The sequence below is a fragment of the Vanacampus margaritifer genome, chromosome 10, assembly GCF_051991255.1.
Source record: "Vanacampus margaritifer isolate UIUO_Vmar chromosome 10, RoL_Vmar_1.0, whole genome shotgun sequence".
In the NCBI taxonomy this organism is placed as follows: Eukaryota; Metazoa; Chordata; class Actinopteri; order Syngnathiformes; family Syngnathidae; genus Vanacampus; species Vanacampus margaritifer.
In genome coordinates this window covers 10,141,171-10,158,396 of record NC_135441.1, presented here as the reverse complement: position 1 = coordinate 10,158,396, position 17,226 = coordinate 10,141,171, and the positions used below count along the sequence as shown (strand labels likewise).

At 43.2% G+C, this 17,226-nt stretch overlaps 2 protein-coding genes across 2 annotated transcripts; both read right to left on the bottom strand.

The window, feature by feature from the left end:
• Window positions 1-10,363: 10,363 nt before the first annotated feature.
• Window positions 10,364-13,092, bottom strand: LOC144059622 (uncharacterized). The gene is made up of 2 exons (XM_077578848.1): window positions 12,739-13,092; window positions 10,364-11,931 (listed from the first exon to the last, which is right to left on the bottom strand). Exon 2 carries the CDS (start codon window positions 11,739-11,741, stop codon window positions 10,848-10,850), a length of 894 nt encoding a protein of 297 aa, XP_077434974.1. The 5' UTR covers window positions 11,742-11,931; window positions 12,739-13,092; the 3' UTR covers window positions 10,364-10,847.
• A 1,226-nt stretch (window positions 13,093-14,318) lies between these two features.
• Window positions 14,319-16,980, bottom strand: LOC144059684 (CDGSH iron-sulfur domain-containing protein 1). The gene is made up of 3 exons (XM_077578945.1): window positions 16,799-16,980; window positions 15,878-16,080; window positions 14,319-14,964 (listed from the first exon to the last, which is right to left on the bottom strand). The coding sequence occupies exons 1-3, from the start codon at window positions 16,863-16,865 to the stop codon at window positions 14,875-14,877; spliced, it is 360 nt and encodes a 119-aa protein (XP_077435071.1). The 5' UTR covers window positions 16,866-16,980; the 3' UTR covers window positions 14,319-14,874.
• Between the last annotated feature and the right edge of the window lie 246 nt (window positions 16,981-17,226).

Sequence of the window (17,226 nt, the reverse complement as noted above, 5' to 3'; positions counted from 1 at the left end):
CACTTGCACAAGCTGATTCAAGGGATGTTCCTAATATTTTGACATCATTATTTAACTCATTGACTGCCATTGACGGCTATAGATGTCCCAAATTTTTTTTTTAACTATTTAACATTTTTTTCTACTTTTGTTAACAAGAGTATGAAAACCTAGGGAAAAAAATGTGGCACATTTAGAACAGATATAAAATTTGTGATTAATCGTGAGTTTACTAGTAAAGTCATGCAATTAATTACAATTACCAAATTTAATCACCTGATGCCCCTCCATCCATCCGTTTTCCTAACCACTTTTCCTCACAAGGGTCACGGGGGGCGCTGGAGCCTATCCCAGCTGGCTTCAGGCAGTAGGCGGGGTACACCCTGAACTGGTTGCCAACCAATCACAGGGTACACAGAGACGAACAACCATACTCACAATCACACCTATGGACAATTTGGAGTGTTCAATTAACCTGCCATGCATGTCTTTGAAATGTGGGAGGAAACCGGAGTACCCGGAGAAAACCCACACAAGCACGGGGAGAACATGCAAACTCCACCCAGGTAGGCCGAAGCCCAGACTCGATCTCACATCCTCTGCACTGGGAGGCGGGCATGCTAACCAGTCAACCACTGTGCCGCCATCTGATGCCCCTAATTTTTAATAATCTTTTCTTCTTCTTTTTTTAAATTGTGAAGTCATGCGATTAACTACAATTAAAAATGTGAATCGCCTGACACCCCTAATTTTTATTAATCTTGTATTATTATTTTTTTCAGATTAAAAAAAGAAAACATTTTTAAAAAAATAGGGGTGTCAGGTGATTAACTACAATTAAAAAATGTAATCGCCTGACACCACAAATTTTTTATAATATTTTCTTCTTTTTTTAAAGATTAAAAAAAACATTATTTAAAAAAATTAGGGGTTTTAGGCGATTCAAATTTGTAATAGTAATTAATCACATGAGTTCACTAGTTAACTCACGATTAATCAAAAATGTTATATCTGTTTTAAATGTACAATAAAAAAAATCTAGGTTTTCATACTCTTGTTAACAAAATGTTAATGTTAAACTAATAGAAATAGTTCAAATGAATTTTTGACGTCTATAGCCGTCAATGGCAGTGAATGAGTTTTATGTTACAGATCAAATTCTACACTTGATACAGTGAGGTCCTACACCAGAACAACAACCACACATGAATGCTTCTCTATCATGAGCATCGTTATGTTCACTAAGACAGTATTGCGGTGTGGATCTCATTAGATGCCACTGTAATCCGAGTACGTTGGCCAGACGTGGTTTAACAGCGACAGTCCTGGTTTTGACCCTTGTTTTCCGAGTCCCGACGGATTTCGTCAGCACCATTGTTTTGTTGCACTTTTAGACAGGTCCTCTCCCAGCGTCCTGTTTTTCCTGTCAGCAAGCCAATTGTTTGGCCCATGTGTATGTCATTCACACCGTTGTCATAGCGATTTATTCGATAAGCCAATTAAAAAGGAATTTAATGTTAATTTATTTATTATTTTATTTACTTCACATTCATGTCATACTGGAACTACAAACACTTCCTGCATCTGTGTCTAGGAATCATGGGAAATGTAGTTGAGTGTCGCCCTTTCTGCTGGCGCATTTGTTTTCATTTAAAGCATATAGGTCTCAAACTCGGGTCCTCGAGTACCGCTGTCCTGCATGTTTTAGACATGTCACTCCTCCAACACACCTGATTCAAAAGAACAGCTCATCAGCAAGCCCTGCAGAAACCTGATAATGATCCTGATCATTTGATTCAGGTGTGTTGGAGGAGGGAAACCTCTAAAACATTCTGGACTGCGGCCCTTGAGGACATCAGTTTGCGACCTATGAGAATTGTTGGACCACACTTCGTACGCCTGCCAGCACCAATTACTACATTTGCAAAGTTCTTCTCCCTCGGGTATCCGTAGCAGAAAGATGGCAACAAAACATGTCCGCCTCCTGTAAGGCATGACGTAACCTATGTAATATAATTAGTGATAACTAGACCTACGATTATATATTTTTTTCAATGTAAGTTGATGTGATGACACTTTTTTGGGGGCATTTTTTCAAAATTGATTGTGTTTTTTAAATGAACATTGAAAAAATAAAAACTGCACACTGTCTCTTTAAAAACATGAAGAACACAGTTTTATTTATTTTTTCAATTTTATGAACAAGGTTTTGCAAATAAACACATGCTTGCATTCAAACTGCTGATAGCTAAATCAAACATCCCCCCCAAAAATACTCATTCAATGCAGCAAATAGCAATGACTATATGTGAGCACATTACAAGGAGTATGTGGAAACATTTTGTTATGTATTTGACGCACGAAAATCAGAACAGCTGCATGTCAAAAGGTTGGATAATGATGAGTGCATTGTCTTGTTTACCGCCGTTGAACTGTCAATCCAAGAAAGCATTCAGCATGAGCTAAAATAATAACACAACCATTGGTCACCAGATTGGCTAAATTTGTTATAAATAGTTCCTGTTGAGAATTTATTGGAAATTGGATTTTCAGCACAATAAAAATTGGAAATACTTGGTGTGGATTGTCCATGCATTAGTGCGGATAAAGAAGGCAAAACTGTGCACACATCTGCACACTACTTTTGCTACTAGTGAAGGGTAGTTGTAACTATAGAACTAGTAGCACACAGTCAACTAGTGGCCAACTTTTGTCTCAACAGTAACATGTAGTTTTACTAGCGCACTGAATTGTCTTGCTAATAAGGAAAAAGTGCAGTGCACAAATAATTAAATAAATACTCAAACAGCTTGCAACATTTTTGTCAGGTGTACTGGTGAGCACAGCCAGGAGTCAAACCATGTCAAATATTTACAGACCAAACTGCACTGTGTCCCTTTAGCGCGCGGGTGGGGGGGGGGGGGGGGTTCCAGAAACAAGCAAAACCCACATCAAAACAAAAGTTGTTGTAGCATGACAAAAACTGGTGTGAGTATAATGTGGAAAAGGATGAAAGCTACGGTATCCATTAGTCCCGTATTTTCACCAAATTGATTTATATGATGAGCAAATCATTTGTTTATTTAATTGTACTGCATTTGCGTGTCTCTAAAGGCATTCCATGTGTGTTGGGGCAGCAGGAAAGCGGGGGGGGGGGGGGGCATTCTGATAGGGTTATACAAGGAGGTTGTTGATAGCGGCCGGCTCGCACAATGATTATCTATTCAGCAAGAAAACAGCCCACCAGAGATCAAACAGAGAGCACATAAAGCTGATTAGCATGTGGTTAAGACGCAGAGACAGAGGGCGAGACGCTCGGGGAGACGGAGCAAATGCGAGTTGGGTCACGGGGAAGCAACACGTCACAGCCGGCTCATTAAAGCTCCTCATAGCATTCCCTCACCACCTCCACACCCTCAGCCGCAGGATTTGGCGTCTGTGTATGCGCCACTGCGCGTGTGTGCGCGCGTGAGTGTCTGCGTCCGCCCCATATCTTGGATCATGTGACCAGACGCACGCACGCAGTGTGAAAAGGCCCACTATATTTAGCTGGGCAGTGTAAGGTTTCCCAGCCAGGCATTGTGGAGAGAGCGGTCAACTTTGCCGCACAAGAAAGTGCACATCATATCAAGTGTGAGAGGCAAGAGTGCTCAGGTGCTTGTTTATGCCTCTCTGGTCCAGAAGGAGAAATCGGGACACTTCTCATGTGTTGTGAGTCGTGACAAAGCACCTGTCAAAGATCACATGCTGGACACCTGAGACCATTTCTTTCCATAATGAAGTCATTGTGGAGAAACTGGCCATAGACTTGCCACTCTTAGTTCATTGGCCATAACACCTTATTTATTATAAAATCAATACGTACTCATAATACTAAAATATTACATTCAGTTACACCGCCATGCAATTTAAGTGGGAAAGGGAATATTTTTAATAATGCATTGCAGGCATAATAACAATAAATCATAAAAGTTATGAATAAACAATGTTTTACTTCATTTTCGAAAATCTTGGTATAATATGTGCCAAATACTTTAAAAATATATATTATTTTTTTTTTCACTCACACATGCACAAGTATTACCCCGTGACATTATGAGAAAATATACTGCACTTAAAGCATTTAGCATACAAGTATGTTCGAACGTACTCACGAGTATGTTCGAACATATTTGCAAGTATACGTTCAAGTGTACGTGTGAGTATCTTTGAGTGTATTTGCGGATTCATCATGAATCCATTTGATTAGAACAAACTATCTCTTGGGTGGTTACTATTTGTACTTATGTATGTTATTTTGTTATTTTTGCATATCAATTAATTACAGAGGGGAAAAAAAACTATTTCATTCCATGTTGTTCCTGCACCCCAGGCAACATTGAACTTTTCCGACTAATTCCTACTACACTGCTAACACGCATAGCACAACAAGATGACTTGATTGCTGTCAATGCACCAGAACGTTAGGCTAACAACATTATGGAGGAAGCGAAACTGCATTGCTAGACCTACTGGATGCAGAGTTTTTTGTTTTTTAACTGTGGGATGGAAACATGGAGAAAAGCATGAAAAAGACATTGCTTATCACTGAAGCTCTTCAGTCTGACCTTAACAACAAACAGTGAGCGCATACACTAGCGCTAATGTTAGCATCAACTCTTCAAGCGAGGCCTGTTTGACTGATTTATAGAAAAGAAGAAAAAGACTTAAGGATTTAGGTGAGTCAATAGATATAAATAGTGCCTAAAAAGTACATTTAATTTTATTTTAAGCCACTGTAACAATACTCACAGTTTAAACATTAACACTGGGGCGGCATTGTGACCATGTCGAAGTGTCCTTGAGCAAGATGCTGAACCCTGCGCCATCAAAAGGTGAATGCAATGTCAATGTGAAGCGCTTTGAGGGCCTTAACAGGTGAAAAAGTGCTATACAAGTGAAAGAACATTTACTGTGATTAAAAATAGGGAAATGAAGGGGGTAGGCAAGATTTACAATAATAACCATGTTCTAATAATTGCACTGTTTAAAAAAAAAAACACTAATATGTTGGTTCAAATACAAGCTTTATGGAAAATGATTGACTTTGCATCATCCAAAATATATTTGAATTTGAAAACAAAAAACTACATGTGCACTCATATGTTCCATTTTCTTGTCCACATGTAAACATTTGTTTAAACTATTAATATTTGGTCAAACAATGCCTCCAGATAGATGATGACTCTCAAACCCATGACAAGTTAACTGGTCTGCTTGCGCATTACAGAAACGGTATTTCCTGGAAATTAAACCAAAGAAAATCTTTTTGGGAATGAAATAATTTAGAAGAAACTCACACGATCTCACAAAAAAATAATAACTGTGCTGGGAAGAATGGATATCAGCTAAACTGCATAATCTTAACACACAGCTGGAAGAAATGCGGATATTTTGCATGTTTTCATCTTGTTAACAACAAAGTTGCAGGGATTACAACAGACCACTTATTAAAGATGTAATAAAAGTGGCATTTTATCCCTTATTAGTAGTCTTTATTCATTCTAAATCAAGCGAAATTACAGCTCAGTTGATGATTTATCACTCCGTTAAAAAGGAAATGTTCTTGAGAGTGATGCAAATGGAGAAGCGAAGGCCGCTCCAAGCTGAATCCTCGGTGGTAACAATCGATTCCGCATCATGAGATGGCGTGACAAGAGGCCGTGATGAACTATCCCTGCAGGCAGGCAGACTTTATCAGCGTGCTTTGCTTAACTTCCTGGAGCCACGGTGGCTTTTTTCCCCTCTGCAACCAGCAGCAGGCTAAAGATTAACAGAATTTTGTGCACGCATTACCTCTGAGAGAGAACGCCATTTGGGCTTGCCTAAAATGGCAGCCAAATGTGTGAAATGATTTTGAATGCTTAAAGGAGACATAGTGGACTTTTTTCCATAGTTTTTCCAAGTTAGTTTTTAATTACATGAATGTGACATGTTTTCATCAAAATGGGATTGAAATATGAATACATATATATATACTGTATATATATATATATATATATATATATATATATATATATATATATATATATATATATATATATATATATATATATATACTGTATATATATATATATATATATATGAAATAAAGCAATTATCGAGAATTATGTACTGAACCATTTTTCAACAACAATACAACACAGCACAATTTGTGTGCAGTTCTAGCTAGCGAGGGCTACGTACATTCCACTCGCGAACTAGCTGTTAGCTAACGCCTATCGACCCGGTGGGATATATTACAGCCACGGTTTTAATTACATTTTGGGAGGTGTAGGCAAAAGAAAGATGCTAGGTGAGCTAGCATGTATTTTTGCGTGGCTTTACGCATCCATTCGGCAGAATAGCCCACAGATTTTGACTTGATTTTACAAACTTGGCTTTATTTATTTGGCAGTGTTGCTAACACTCTTCAGTCGTGTGTCATATTTAGAAAATATTTATTCTTCAAATTTTCAGGACCTTAACCTAGACTCTAAAAAGAGAATTGTTAAACCAATTTAAGATTACAAATTTAATTGTTGATCAACTTTTCTTCAAGTTGAAATGATTATGAGTTCATTAAACTAAACCTGAATTAAGTTAATCCAAAGTGACTCCAACCCAAAGTATTAAGTTTAATGAACTCATAATCACTTAAATTTATATTCACTTTGGACTAACTTACTTCAATCATTAACCTTGAAGCAATTTTTTTTTAATTGGTCAAGAATTCAATTTATAATCTTAAATTGGTTCAACAATTCTCTTTTTAGAGTGTAATGCTAATCTGTGTATAGAACAAAATTCATCGCAGCTTGGTTTACAGAATGGCTTTGACATGACATGACAGCAATGATATCACACCCATGGAGGATGTTGGCTGGTGGTATCCTTTAGTGGGCTAGCTACAAGCTATTCTACATTTAATGAAGCGTACACTGAAGATACTCAACTGAGAAATGTAGCAAGCTAAGATACAAATTACAATGAAGGCTAGCGAAACTTCATCAAAGCTACTTCAGATGGGTGGAGCCTCTTTTTTTTAAAAAAACACCTAAATTAAAAAAAAAAAACGAATTGTACTATTTAGATGCTTCTTTCCTAGCACCACAAAGTTAGCATCTTGGGCTAATGTAGTGACAGCACTGTGTTATAATAACATAATTGTAGAGTGTGTATGAAACAAATCTCGTGTTATAGTTGCAGATGTGGTTATTGTTATACTCTACTGCTGTCACAATCATGTTGATAATGAGTGCTATGTTAGCTGTTAACTTTTGCTGACTGCGTCATGATGGCTAGCTCAGTTGGTGACACAACTTTGAGAAGTAGCTGAATATCAGACCTTAGATTTGTGTTGGACTTTTTGGATGTTGGCAGGAGCTTCCTTTTGGGGTTGAAACATAAACCCTGGAATGAATAACTGTTGTGTGAGAACTCGATAAGTAACATTGTTTTCAGCTACACACGTTTTATCCGCATTCTTCTACATCGTCTAGAGTGGTCATCAACAGGAGGATGCATGCGCGACGTCTAACAGAAGTGATGTGTCTAAGGCTAAGAACTGCCTGGGGAAATGTAGCTTCTGTGGGCACGTCACACTATGTGACAACGGAGGTAGCGTAACTACGCAAAAGCTATTTGATGTTGTAAACAAGGACACTACGACCACGCTGCTGAGAAATGTAGTTAAACTGGTCATGTCACAACTTGTAACACCACTACGCCCAAAGGTGGTCGCACCTTTGCATGGTAGTGTTTCAGACAGGGTCGTCTAGTGGCCGGACTCTGGCTCTATCTTCAAAGTGCCACCAAATCTTTACAATAATACATTGTATGCGCCGCCACTAGTCTAAACACGGCATTCTGATTAATATTGTGTTTGTGTAATTTGAATTAAGCAGCAAAATCAACCTGTTTTTAATCCATCTCAGGGAGTGGCCATTTTGCTCAGGGCTGAGGTAAGAACCAATCACAGCTCACCAGTTTTCTGAGTTTGGTCATGTGACGTTGGCAAGCTGAGCAAGCTATGATGTCATTTTTAGTTGACAGAAAGTGACAAAATGGCCGCCTCTTGAGATGGATAAAAACAAGTGGATTTAGCTGCTTAGCTTATATTCCTCGAAAGCAATATTGATCAAAATACCGTGTTTAGACTGGCGAGGCGGCATAGAACATATTTTAAAGAAAATGTTTGGGCTGATTTCCCCTTTACACTCAAAGCTAGCATTATCTTTGAAAAAGGAGAAATATTTGTATTGTGGTCAGGCAGACTCATTATATTTATTGTGTTTAAAGTGAAAGAGTGACATTGAGATTGTATCCTTGTAAAGTATCTTTATGTAGGTGTACCTAATATTGTGGCTGCCCCGTGTAACGTTTGACAGGGAGAAAATGTATTCATTTTAAGCATTTATGTTTGTTTTTATTGATGTTTGTGATTTTCTTTGAGCATTGGGTGGGTGAAGCTGTTTTTAGATGTTGGCCTCATCTAAATCCATCTTTAATAGCTTAAAAGGTCAAAGGTCAAGAGTCCCCTTTGACCCCAGTGTCACCAAAATACAACCAGAGGGCAGATGAGCCTGGACTTTTTAAAGGAAGTAGTCATTTGTGTTTAGGGGGAGACGTGTACCGCAGTGGGCTGGGCCCCATGAGAGGCCTAGCGGTTAGGCCTCACAATTCTGAGGTTCGAATCCCTCCAACCTTCCTGTGTGAAGTTTGCTTCTATGGATTTTGTTCCTCCTGAAACCATTGCTGGAGTGTTGTTTGCAAAGATGCTATGTTGCGTTGATGTTTTAGAACACAATGAGACGCAGGAAGGTCTGGCGAGCGGGGGTTCGCCCTGCCTCCAGTGCAGGTTGCAACGAGCGGGCTGGCAGAGTGTTCCACTGCAGTGCGAGAGGAATCGCTGCCAACATATGCAGGCGCCACGGGGTTGCTCGATTGCACGCACCGACCGCCCGACACCAACCGACGCCACCGTCATTCGGTCCAGCCGGCACGCAGTCACGCGCGTCACTGTCTCAATGCATTTCTATCACCTTCATCACTCCACTCTCAGGAACTCGCACTCATCTCTTTGCTTTCTTTGTTTGGCCTACGTTATCTCCAGCCCCTGCTGTCCGTCTCCCCGTCCTCCTCCCCGCGTGTCACTCTTTCTCTTTTTTCCCCTCCTGTGGCCTGCTTTTCATCCCTCCCAGTTTCACCCTCTCACATACCCCCCCATACACCTCCTCCTCCCTCTCTGCCCTTCACCAAGTCTCTTTCAAGCCCCCCTATGCACCCCCTTGTTCACCCTCCACCTTCTCTCCCTCTCCCTGGATCCGCTTTCGACCCCCACCCCCTCCTCCTCCTCCCTGTCCCCTGTTCAATCCCCTTTCCTCCCCCTTTCTTTCCTGCCATCTTGCAGGCCAGTGGAGCCAGACTGCAGGCGTTCAGGGAGTCACTGGACCTGCTGGGCAGCGGGTGACACAGATTTCCGGTGTGTGTGCGTGTGTGCGTGTGCGCATGTGACGAAAAAAGGGGAGGGGGGATTAGGCTCCGAATCACTAGAAAGGGGGGAGAGAACGAAAAGCTGCGGATCCAAGAATGTTACGCTTGCGCGAGAAAGGCAGAAAGATGAGTGTGAGGACTTCAGTGGAAGATTGTGTGTTTGTCATTCAGAGCGAGTGTTGTAATTGCATGATGTTGGAGCTCGCTGCTGTTCTCCATGAGTTGGCAGTGTCCTGCGTTGGCTGGCGTGCTGCGCCTCTCTCTCTCTCTCTCTCTCTCTCTTTCGCTACCGCCTGCCTGACAAACACACACGCACACACAACCCCCCACCCCCACAGATGCACGCACACACACACGCAGTCCCTCCGCGATCCCCCCTGACTGAAGGCGCACAGGAAGTGCAGCCGTGGCCCAATTATAGCGTGACACCTCAGGCCGACCGTTGCCATGGTTACGTCTTCCCTGAGGTCCCCTGGAGTGTGGCGCTGAGGAAGAAGGTCTTATCACATCAGCCATCGTTACGGCAACAAGCGAAAAACCCACACGGCCCGACTTGCTTTCTTATGTGGAGTTGTGAATAAAAAAATAATAATCAAAAAAAAGAAGAAGCGGATTGCGTCACAAGTGTGTGCGCGGACGTGAATGGAGATCGTTTGTGACGTGTGTCAGCTTAGGTGCGCTCGCCAAGCAGCGTGTAGGTGTGCTTGTGCGAGTGTGTGAGTCTGCGGGGTGGTGATAAGGCTCGCTGCCACGCCATTAGGTGACTCATAATCCACGCACACACAAGTACACACGCGTGCACATGTATCAGCGGAAGCACGGTGGCCAACAAACACACACACACCCCCAATTAAATATGAGTACAAGCGTGTAGACAAGCGCGCATGGCCAATTTCTTTTATTTCAAAAGGGCAAACAGATCTATACAGTACAAGTTGCACATGAAATAATTTAGACGACTCGCTTGCTGATGATGCGGTGACAACAAAATTGAGAGTCTCCGTTAGAAACAAAACATTTGGCTCTTTTTTCTTCTTTCTTTTAAACGGCTGCAACACAATACATCCAAACTGGAAAGGGATGTAAAAAAGACATAATGTTTCCCCCCCCGATATTTACAGTTTATTTACAACTTTTTTGTCATCATCATCTCCTTCTCTCTCTCTCTCCTCTCCAATTCACTGATTGTCAAAAGAAAGGATGGGAACGAGTGAGAACATTCTTGAGCAGAGGTGCAGCTCTGCGCTAAACATCATGTCCACGTCTTTGAACCAACATGGTGTCCAGTGTGTGTCTATGTGTGTGTGTGTTTACACTTCAGCTCCTCAACAATCATCCAAATGTGGCAAACGTTACTATCCATCCAAGGCGCCACTGCTTCTCTCCTGCGCCAGGCCCAAAGAAAAGTCGGAGCCTCTGAGGTCAAACGCGGACACTCTTCCCTCGAACCCGGGACCTCCCGGCTTCCTCTTCAGCTCCTCACACTTCCTGTATTTACAGATCTGGTGTCCCCTCTTACGATTGCGGCAGCTGCTGCACTGTTCGCAGTTCGTCTGACGCCGGCACGGAACGCACTCGCCGCACCGCTTCCTCTTCCTCCTGCTGCCGCCGCCTCCGCCCAAGGAACCAGGCGAGTGCCCCTCGGCCACCAGGCCTTCTATGCCCTCGGCCCCCATGGCCGTGCTCCTCCAGTGGCCTCCCCCCATCTGGAAGCCGGCGAGAGGCAAGAGAGTGGGGCTGAAGGGGAACCAGGCACCGAGGTAGGGCTGGATGTCCGTCCTGCATCCGGGCGAGTCCTCTTCCTCCTCCTCAGGCCCGGACCCTCCTCCCTCGCCATCGCCCTTGCCTCCCTTCGCTTCCGCCGCCTCCCTTTTAGTCGGCTGGCTGCTCTGGGCGCCCGCGCCGGCCTGCTCCGTGGCGGTCGGGGTCAGCGCCAGCAGCCCGGCGCGCATCAGCAGCTCTGCGGCGTGGGCCAGGTGGAGCCCGCTGGGCGACTCCCACATGTCGGGCCAGGAGGGGGCCCGGCGAGGTTTGGTGGGGCCGGGCGGGGCATCCTGCTGCTGGGCCGGGGAGGGTTGGATCAGGCCTTTGACGTCCATGCCTTGGGAAGGGCTGGCTATGTAGTGGGACAGGCCGTAGGGGTGGCTGGAGCGCTTGAGGCTAGGTCTCAGTGGCTCGTTGGGGATTTTAGCGCTGCTGTTGGCTTGATCTGGCGAGGAAGGGCCAGCAATGTCTACTGCTGTGGACATAGCCGTGAATGTGGGCGGCGGTTTGTGTCCTTGTGTGTGCGCCGGAGGGGGTGGGGAGGGGGGGGGGAGAGGCGAGGGAGAGAGGGATTGACACCGGCGCGCGGGCTTGACAACTGTCCTGTTCCTTCAGCCAAAATGGCAAGCCTTGGCCTGTGTCCCTATTCCCATTCTCTGCAGCAGCCGTGGAGTCCTGGGGAGCAACACATGAACAGGGCGAAGGGAGGAGGGTTAAGAATAGAAATGTTGGGGGAGAAAAACGCAGAGTAAACACAGCAGGCTAGCATAGCTCAAGCGCTGCTTAGAATGTGACAAATGCATAACAACAACATCATCATCATAATAACGTCAATTGTTTGGGAATAAACCTCCCGAAGGGAAGCTAACCAGCCCCTATGAGCATGAGCGCATGTGTTGCCACTGATTTCCGCATACAGGAGGTTAGTATCCCTTTAAGAATTTCACGGTATATCAATGCAATCAATAACAGAGCGACAACAATATGCAAAGATATGCGCATATGCGCAGGTCAAATGTGGAGCGCGCTTTTCAAATACATTTTGACGACTGCTCTTATGTTTGCCAGCCATGCTTATGTGGCTTTCCGGAGCAACGCTAAACACAGAAGCGTCCACAAACAAGGCTGTCTTTTGTCTGCTATCGACGACGAGCAGCGGCGATGTGCGCAACGATGCGGTGGCAGCGGATAGAGGAGGAAAAAAAAACAAGCAGGCGATATTCCGCGGACACGTTTATGGACAAATAGGGTGTTAATCGAGCAATGGACACACGTAGCGAGCACGGTGGGCTGTTTCAAGGCGTAGAATGGCGAGGCTGGTCGCTGTTTTCGGCCGAGTTGAGGTTACCTAAGAAGACGACGCTCGGCCGACGCCACGGCGCGCTGACCACAGTCCGAGTGGTCGCTGCGACACGCACGGAAGGCGACAGCACAAAGCAGCACCGAGCAACCAGGAAGTAACGTGGAAACGTCTCGACTTACCTTCTAAAACGCTCGTTCGAACGCCACTGTCAAAAAAAAGGCTTCGATGAAGTCATGAACTAATGGCGTTGGTGCTGCTTGTAGCGTACACAGACGGCCGAGCTGCCGATTCCTCCTCCACCTCTCCGTCCCGGAGGGTCTGCAAACACTCGGCACGGAATTTGGGGGCGTCGTTCAAAATGCGAAGTGGACTCTCGGCGGCGGCAGCCCGACAACGCCGTGGCGTGGTGGTCGTCGTGGTCACGACGAGCCACGGAAATGCACAAAAACGTTTCAACATGGGGACGGAAGTCTGCACTTAAGCACAGAGACGAAAAAAAGCTGACATGAAACACTCCACTGGACCGCCTGGTGTCATGAAACTACTTTATGTGACAGCTCTTAAAATAAATAAATAATGTGTACATGACGTAAGTTGTTGTACCATTTACACAAACACACCCCACAGATGTCCATAAAACACATTGAAACTGACCATAATGAGGATCATGTTAACCTATGTCCCAAAAAGGGAAAATATACTATAATAATACATCAAGTCAAGATTTCAGAGTACTTAACTGTGTTAATAGAATCTATTATTTAATTTGCTAATCTGTTGATGATGATGCCGCTACATGGCAGAAGGCACATTTCACCTGGAATTTTTTTTATTTTGTTTGCTATAACGTGAGATTTTATTTATGTATAAAATGTGTGACTGCGATAAATGACAAAAATTGCAAATAATAATTACTACCTATCTATAAATAACAGAAATGTGTTTACAGTAATGAGTTGACTTGTAAAGATATATATTAAAACATTTGGACAATATATTTTACTGTATATTTAGTATGCATGTATTGTACCAGATAACAATTCTAAAACTTGGGTCTTCCATTAACAAATGGTAAGTACTACACTGTTTACCAAAGGACTATTTATATTATAATTATTTATATTATGTATTCAGACATCTGCTTTAATAGTATAAGCACAGATGCTGAGTTTTTGCATTGTATTAAACTGACATCTGAATATTTTATTCTTATCTTATTGCTGAGGCGTGCCACCCGTGTGAAAGGCCAACCCACCCAAACTACAACTATTTAAAAACTAAATGTTGAGGCAACATCCGCTCCCGGTCAGGCTGTCCTTTCCTGAACAAACAATAAACATGGCCGCAGACTCGAGTCGCTTTTGGCAGGTGACTCCTCACGAGACGCAAAGTCCAGTCCACCTCTTGCGAGAGTCCTGCTTGCATCTGGCACGCAGCCACATAAGCCTGTGCACGCGCCCGTGCGTGTGTGCGTGCGCGCGTGTCACTATAGCAGCAGGGGCCCCCACCAACACTCGTGAACACGCTCTGGACACGACTGCTCGTGTAAACACAGCGTCTTCTAGTGGTGACCACACATACTGACGCGTCTTAAAATGGCCACTGGTGCTGGAGGTGGACACTGCAGAACGCAGCCGCGCACAACTCTGTCACCAAGGCGTGGGGTCACTGCTGGATGCAGAGGCTTAACGAAACATTTGGTACTTTGATAGCAAGTGATTCATAAATGAAAAACAACAAGGAGGTGTGCTCAACTAAGTCCCACAAATAAACAACTTTTTTATTCACATGATACAGAAAAACAAACCTTGGATTCTGTAACACAGGAGATAGTAGAAAAACTAAAGAAAAAGTAGCATTTGGGAAACAGAGTTAAGCTTTGAGCACAAACGAGTTGCCACAGTGATTGGTTGTGGCTGATCAACATTTCTTAGGATCAGAAAATGACTTAAGACAAACATCAAGCTTAGCACTTAGCAAAAAATAAAACATGCAACATTCATCTTTGTAGTGCGTCTTGGAACTGAATTCCCTTAAGGCCTTGAGTTCCCTTATATGAGGTCAAGTGGAACTTTAGGTACAAACCATTCCAAACTAGGTCGAGCTCACCTCTGACCATTCATTATCTCTCTGCGGAGGTTTTATTTTATTGTAATACGTTCACAATTAGTAAAAGTGGTAGTAGATCCTACTGAGGCCTGTGTGATTTGTTGTGACAACATAATACCGTAAATGGTCCTTGCGATGCCATTACGCTGTACGGACAAATAGGAGGAGGCATGAGGGAGGGGAGCGTCAAAGTGGGTTTGGTTGGGTCAAACGTCCCTCTTCTTGATGATGAGAGGGCCCACGTTGTCGCCGGTTTCCTCGTTATGTTTGCTGTGGGCGCCGTCACAATAAGGGAACTGGTCGAGAAAAAGGAAAAACAGCACGGACTTTGAATCCATATTGTAAGTTAATACAGCCATATTGTCACAATATTAAGTGGTTAACTTGTTTTAACTTGGTAGTTACTGGAAGGGGAGGGGTTTACCATAGTCCCAACATATGACAATTCGAGGTTACAAACGGCACACAATGAACTATTTTGAGAAGCGTGAGAATATGTCATCACACAACATAATAATGCATGCTCGAATTAAAAAATAAAACAAATAATAATAATAATTATACCTCATATTTTGAATTATGTAGGCCTACTTGAAACAATATTGTAAAAAAAAAAAATAATCCCTAGGATGTAATTATTGATGTATACAGGTAAGTCCCAATGATGAGTCAGTTATAATTATGCTAATTTCCGCTATGTAGGGTGTATATAAGTTAGCAATAAATTAGCTGATTTTTGTTACACAAAATTATATAATTTGGTTGAACAATCCGTCACTTAGCTCTGCATTAAGCTTTAACTGGGAGTCACAAATATGAAAAGAATGCTTTGCCTTTCATTTGGAAAACTGAGCAAGAACAAGCATTATGTTATAATTTTAAAAGTGTTTGTAAAAATTGTGATATGGTCTTTTGTGGAGTTTCACCTATTGCAGGTGGGACTGGGTGGTGATAAACAGGGGTTAACTGTATTTTTAAATATCCAATTGAATACATTACTGTATTCAAGGATTACGGTGTGTTCCAATTTACAAATCTGGGTTGCATCATCACCATATTTGTTTTAAGGCCTAAGTTTGACCATGCAACAAATTCTTTCTATTGGAAATAGCGTACTAAAATCCAAACAATGACAGTGGTGCTACACACACATTTGTAATAGAGACTGTAGCTCTTTGACAAGGACTAAAAAGCGGCTTGCAACCTGACCTTCTTTGACTTCCAACAGCGGCAGTACACAGCCTTGGTGCCAATGTCCTCCATGTCAAAGCTGTGCACCACTTTGGGACTGTCTTTGTTGATACACAAGTTCACCGGGCCCTTTTTGCAAGTCCGCCCACTCAGGTAACGGCTCACTAGGAAGCCTCCTACGGCTGCGACAACCGCCACGGGAACTGCGACCAGGAAATGCTCTGCAGAGACACAAATGTAGTAGGCAGACATGATTAATAAATAGTGTTTGGACATGTATGCGTACACCAAGGGCTGGATTCATACAGTGTTGCTCAAGTGACACAATTCTGATGGGTGAAATCTGTGGGTCTGAATATGCAGTTTGTTGTGTGTTCCTAGGATGCAAACAAAGCCATATTGGATATTTTTTAAGTTGCCACTGTAGTATCGAAGTTCTGTTGCAGACAAAATGTAAAAATGGCAACCAGAAAGGCTCTGTCGACATTTTAGTAGGAATGTGTAGACGCTTTTTTACGAGGCAGTGAGTGCAGAGCAGATGTCTGCAGGGTACCACGGCCACGCCGCCTGACAGGCTTAACAGGTCCCGTGATCAGCCTTTTTACTCAGGAGGCACAAGGCCAAGACACGGAAAGAAAGTTGGATCACCTTCAAAATCACCACATGTTGGAATCTATATATGGCCTTTTGGCCACTTCACTTAGGCTAGATAGCTGTTAGCCAGTAATAAAAGCAGTTCATTTTAGCTGTCAATAATTATAGCCGATTTTACTTCCGGTTGTGTTACGCAAACAAATAAACAAATAAACAAACCAACAGTCACTTAAATTGCCACAAAATGACTAAGCGTCAGATGAATGAAATAATGTTTGTTTTGTTTTTTTCAAGTTACATCGAAGACAGTAGCAGCATGCTTCACGCAATAGCTGAACACTTTACCTTTCGACAACCTCATTCCCGAGTTGGCTGGCAAATGTGTCATGGCGGGTAAAGCGGGAGTGGCCATGATTCTCTGGACGCTGCGTTATTTAGCGTCAGCGGGCGGCAAGGTCAATCGCGGTGGTGCGTAAGTGGACGCCGTCCTTTTTCTGCTCGCGTTGTGGTATCGTCCTGCCTACGTCATCCCACAACACAGACGACGTCACAGAGAGGGCACGAGTGGCTTCACAATGTTCCCTACCTATCACTTCCGGTTTTGTTTGGGCGCTTTTTGAACGCTCTTTAGGTCTCTAAATACACAGCTTTAAAGTTAGCTTTATTGGGTATATTTGCACGTGGCTATCCTTAGCATTGTATTGCTTGGTCCAGATAACATATTAACAATGGGAAATGTTGGCCAAACAGGAACGTGCCTCTTTCATGACGAT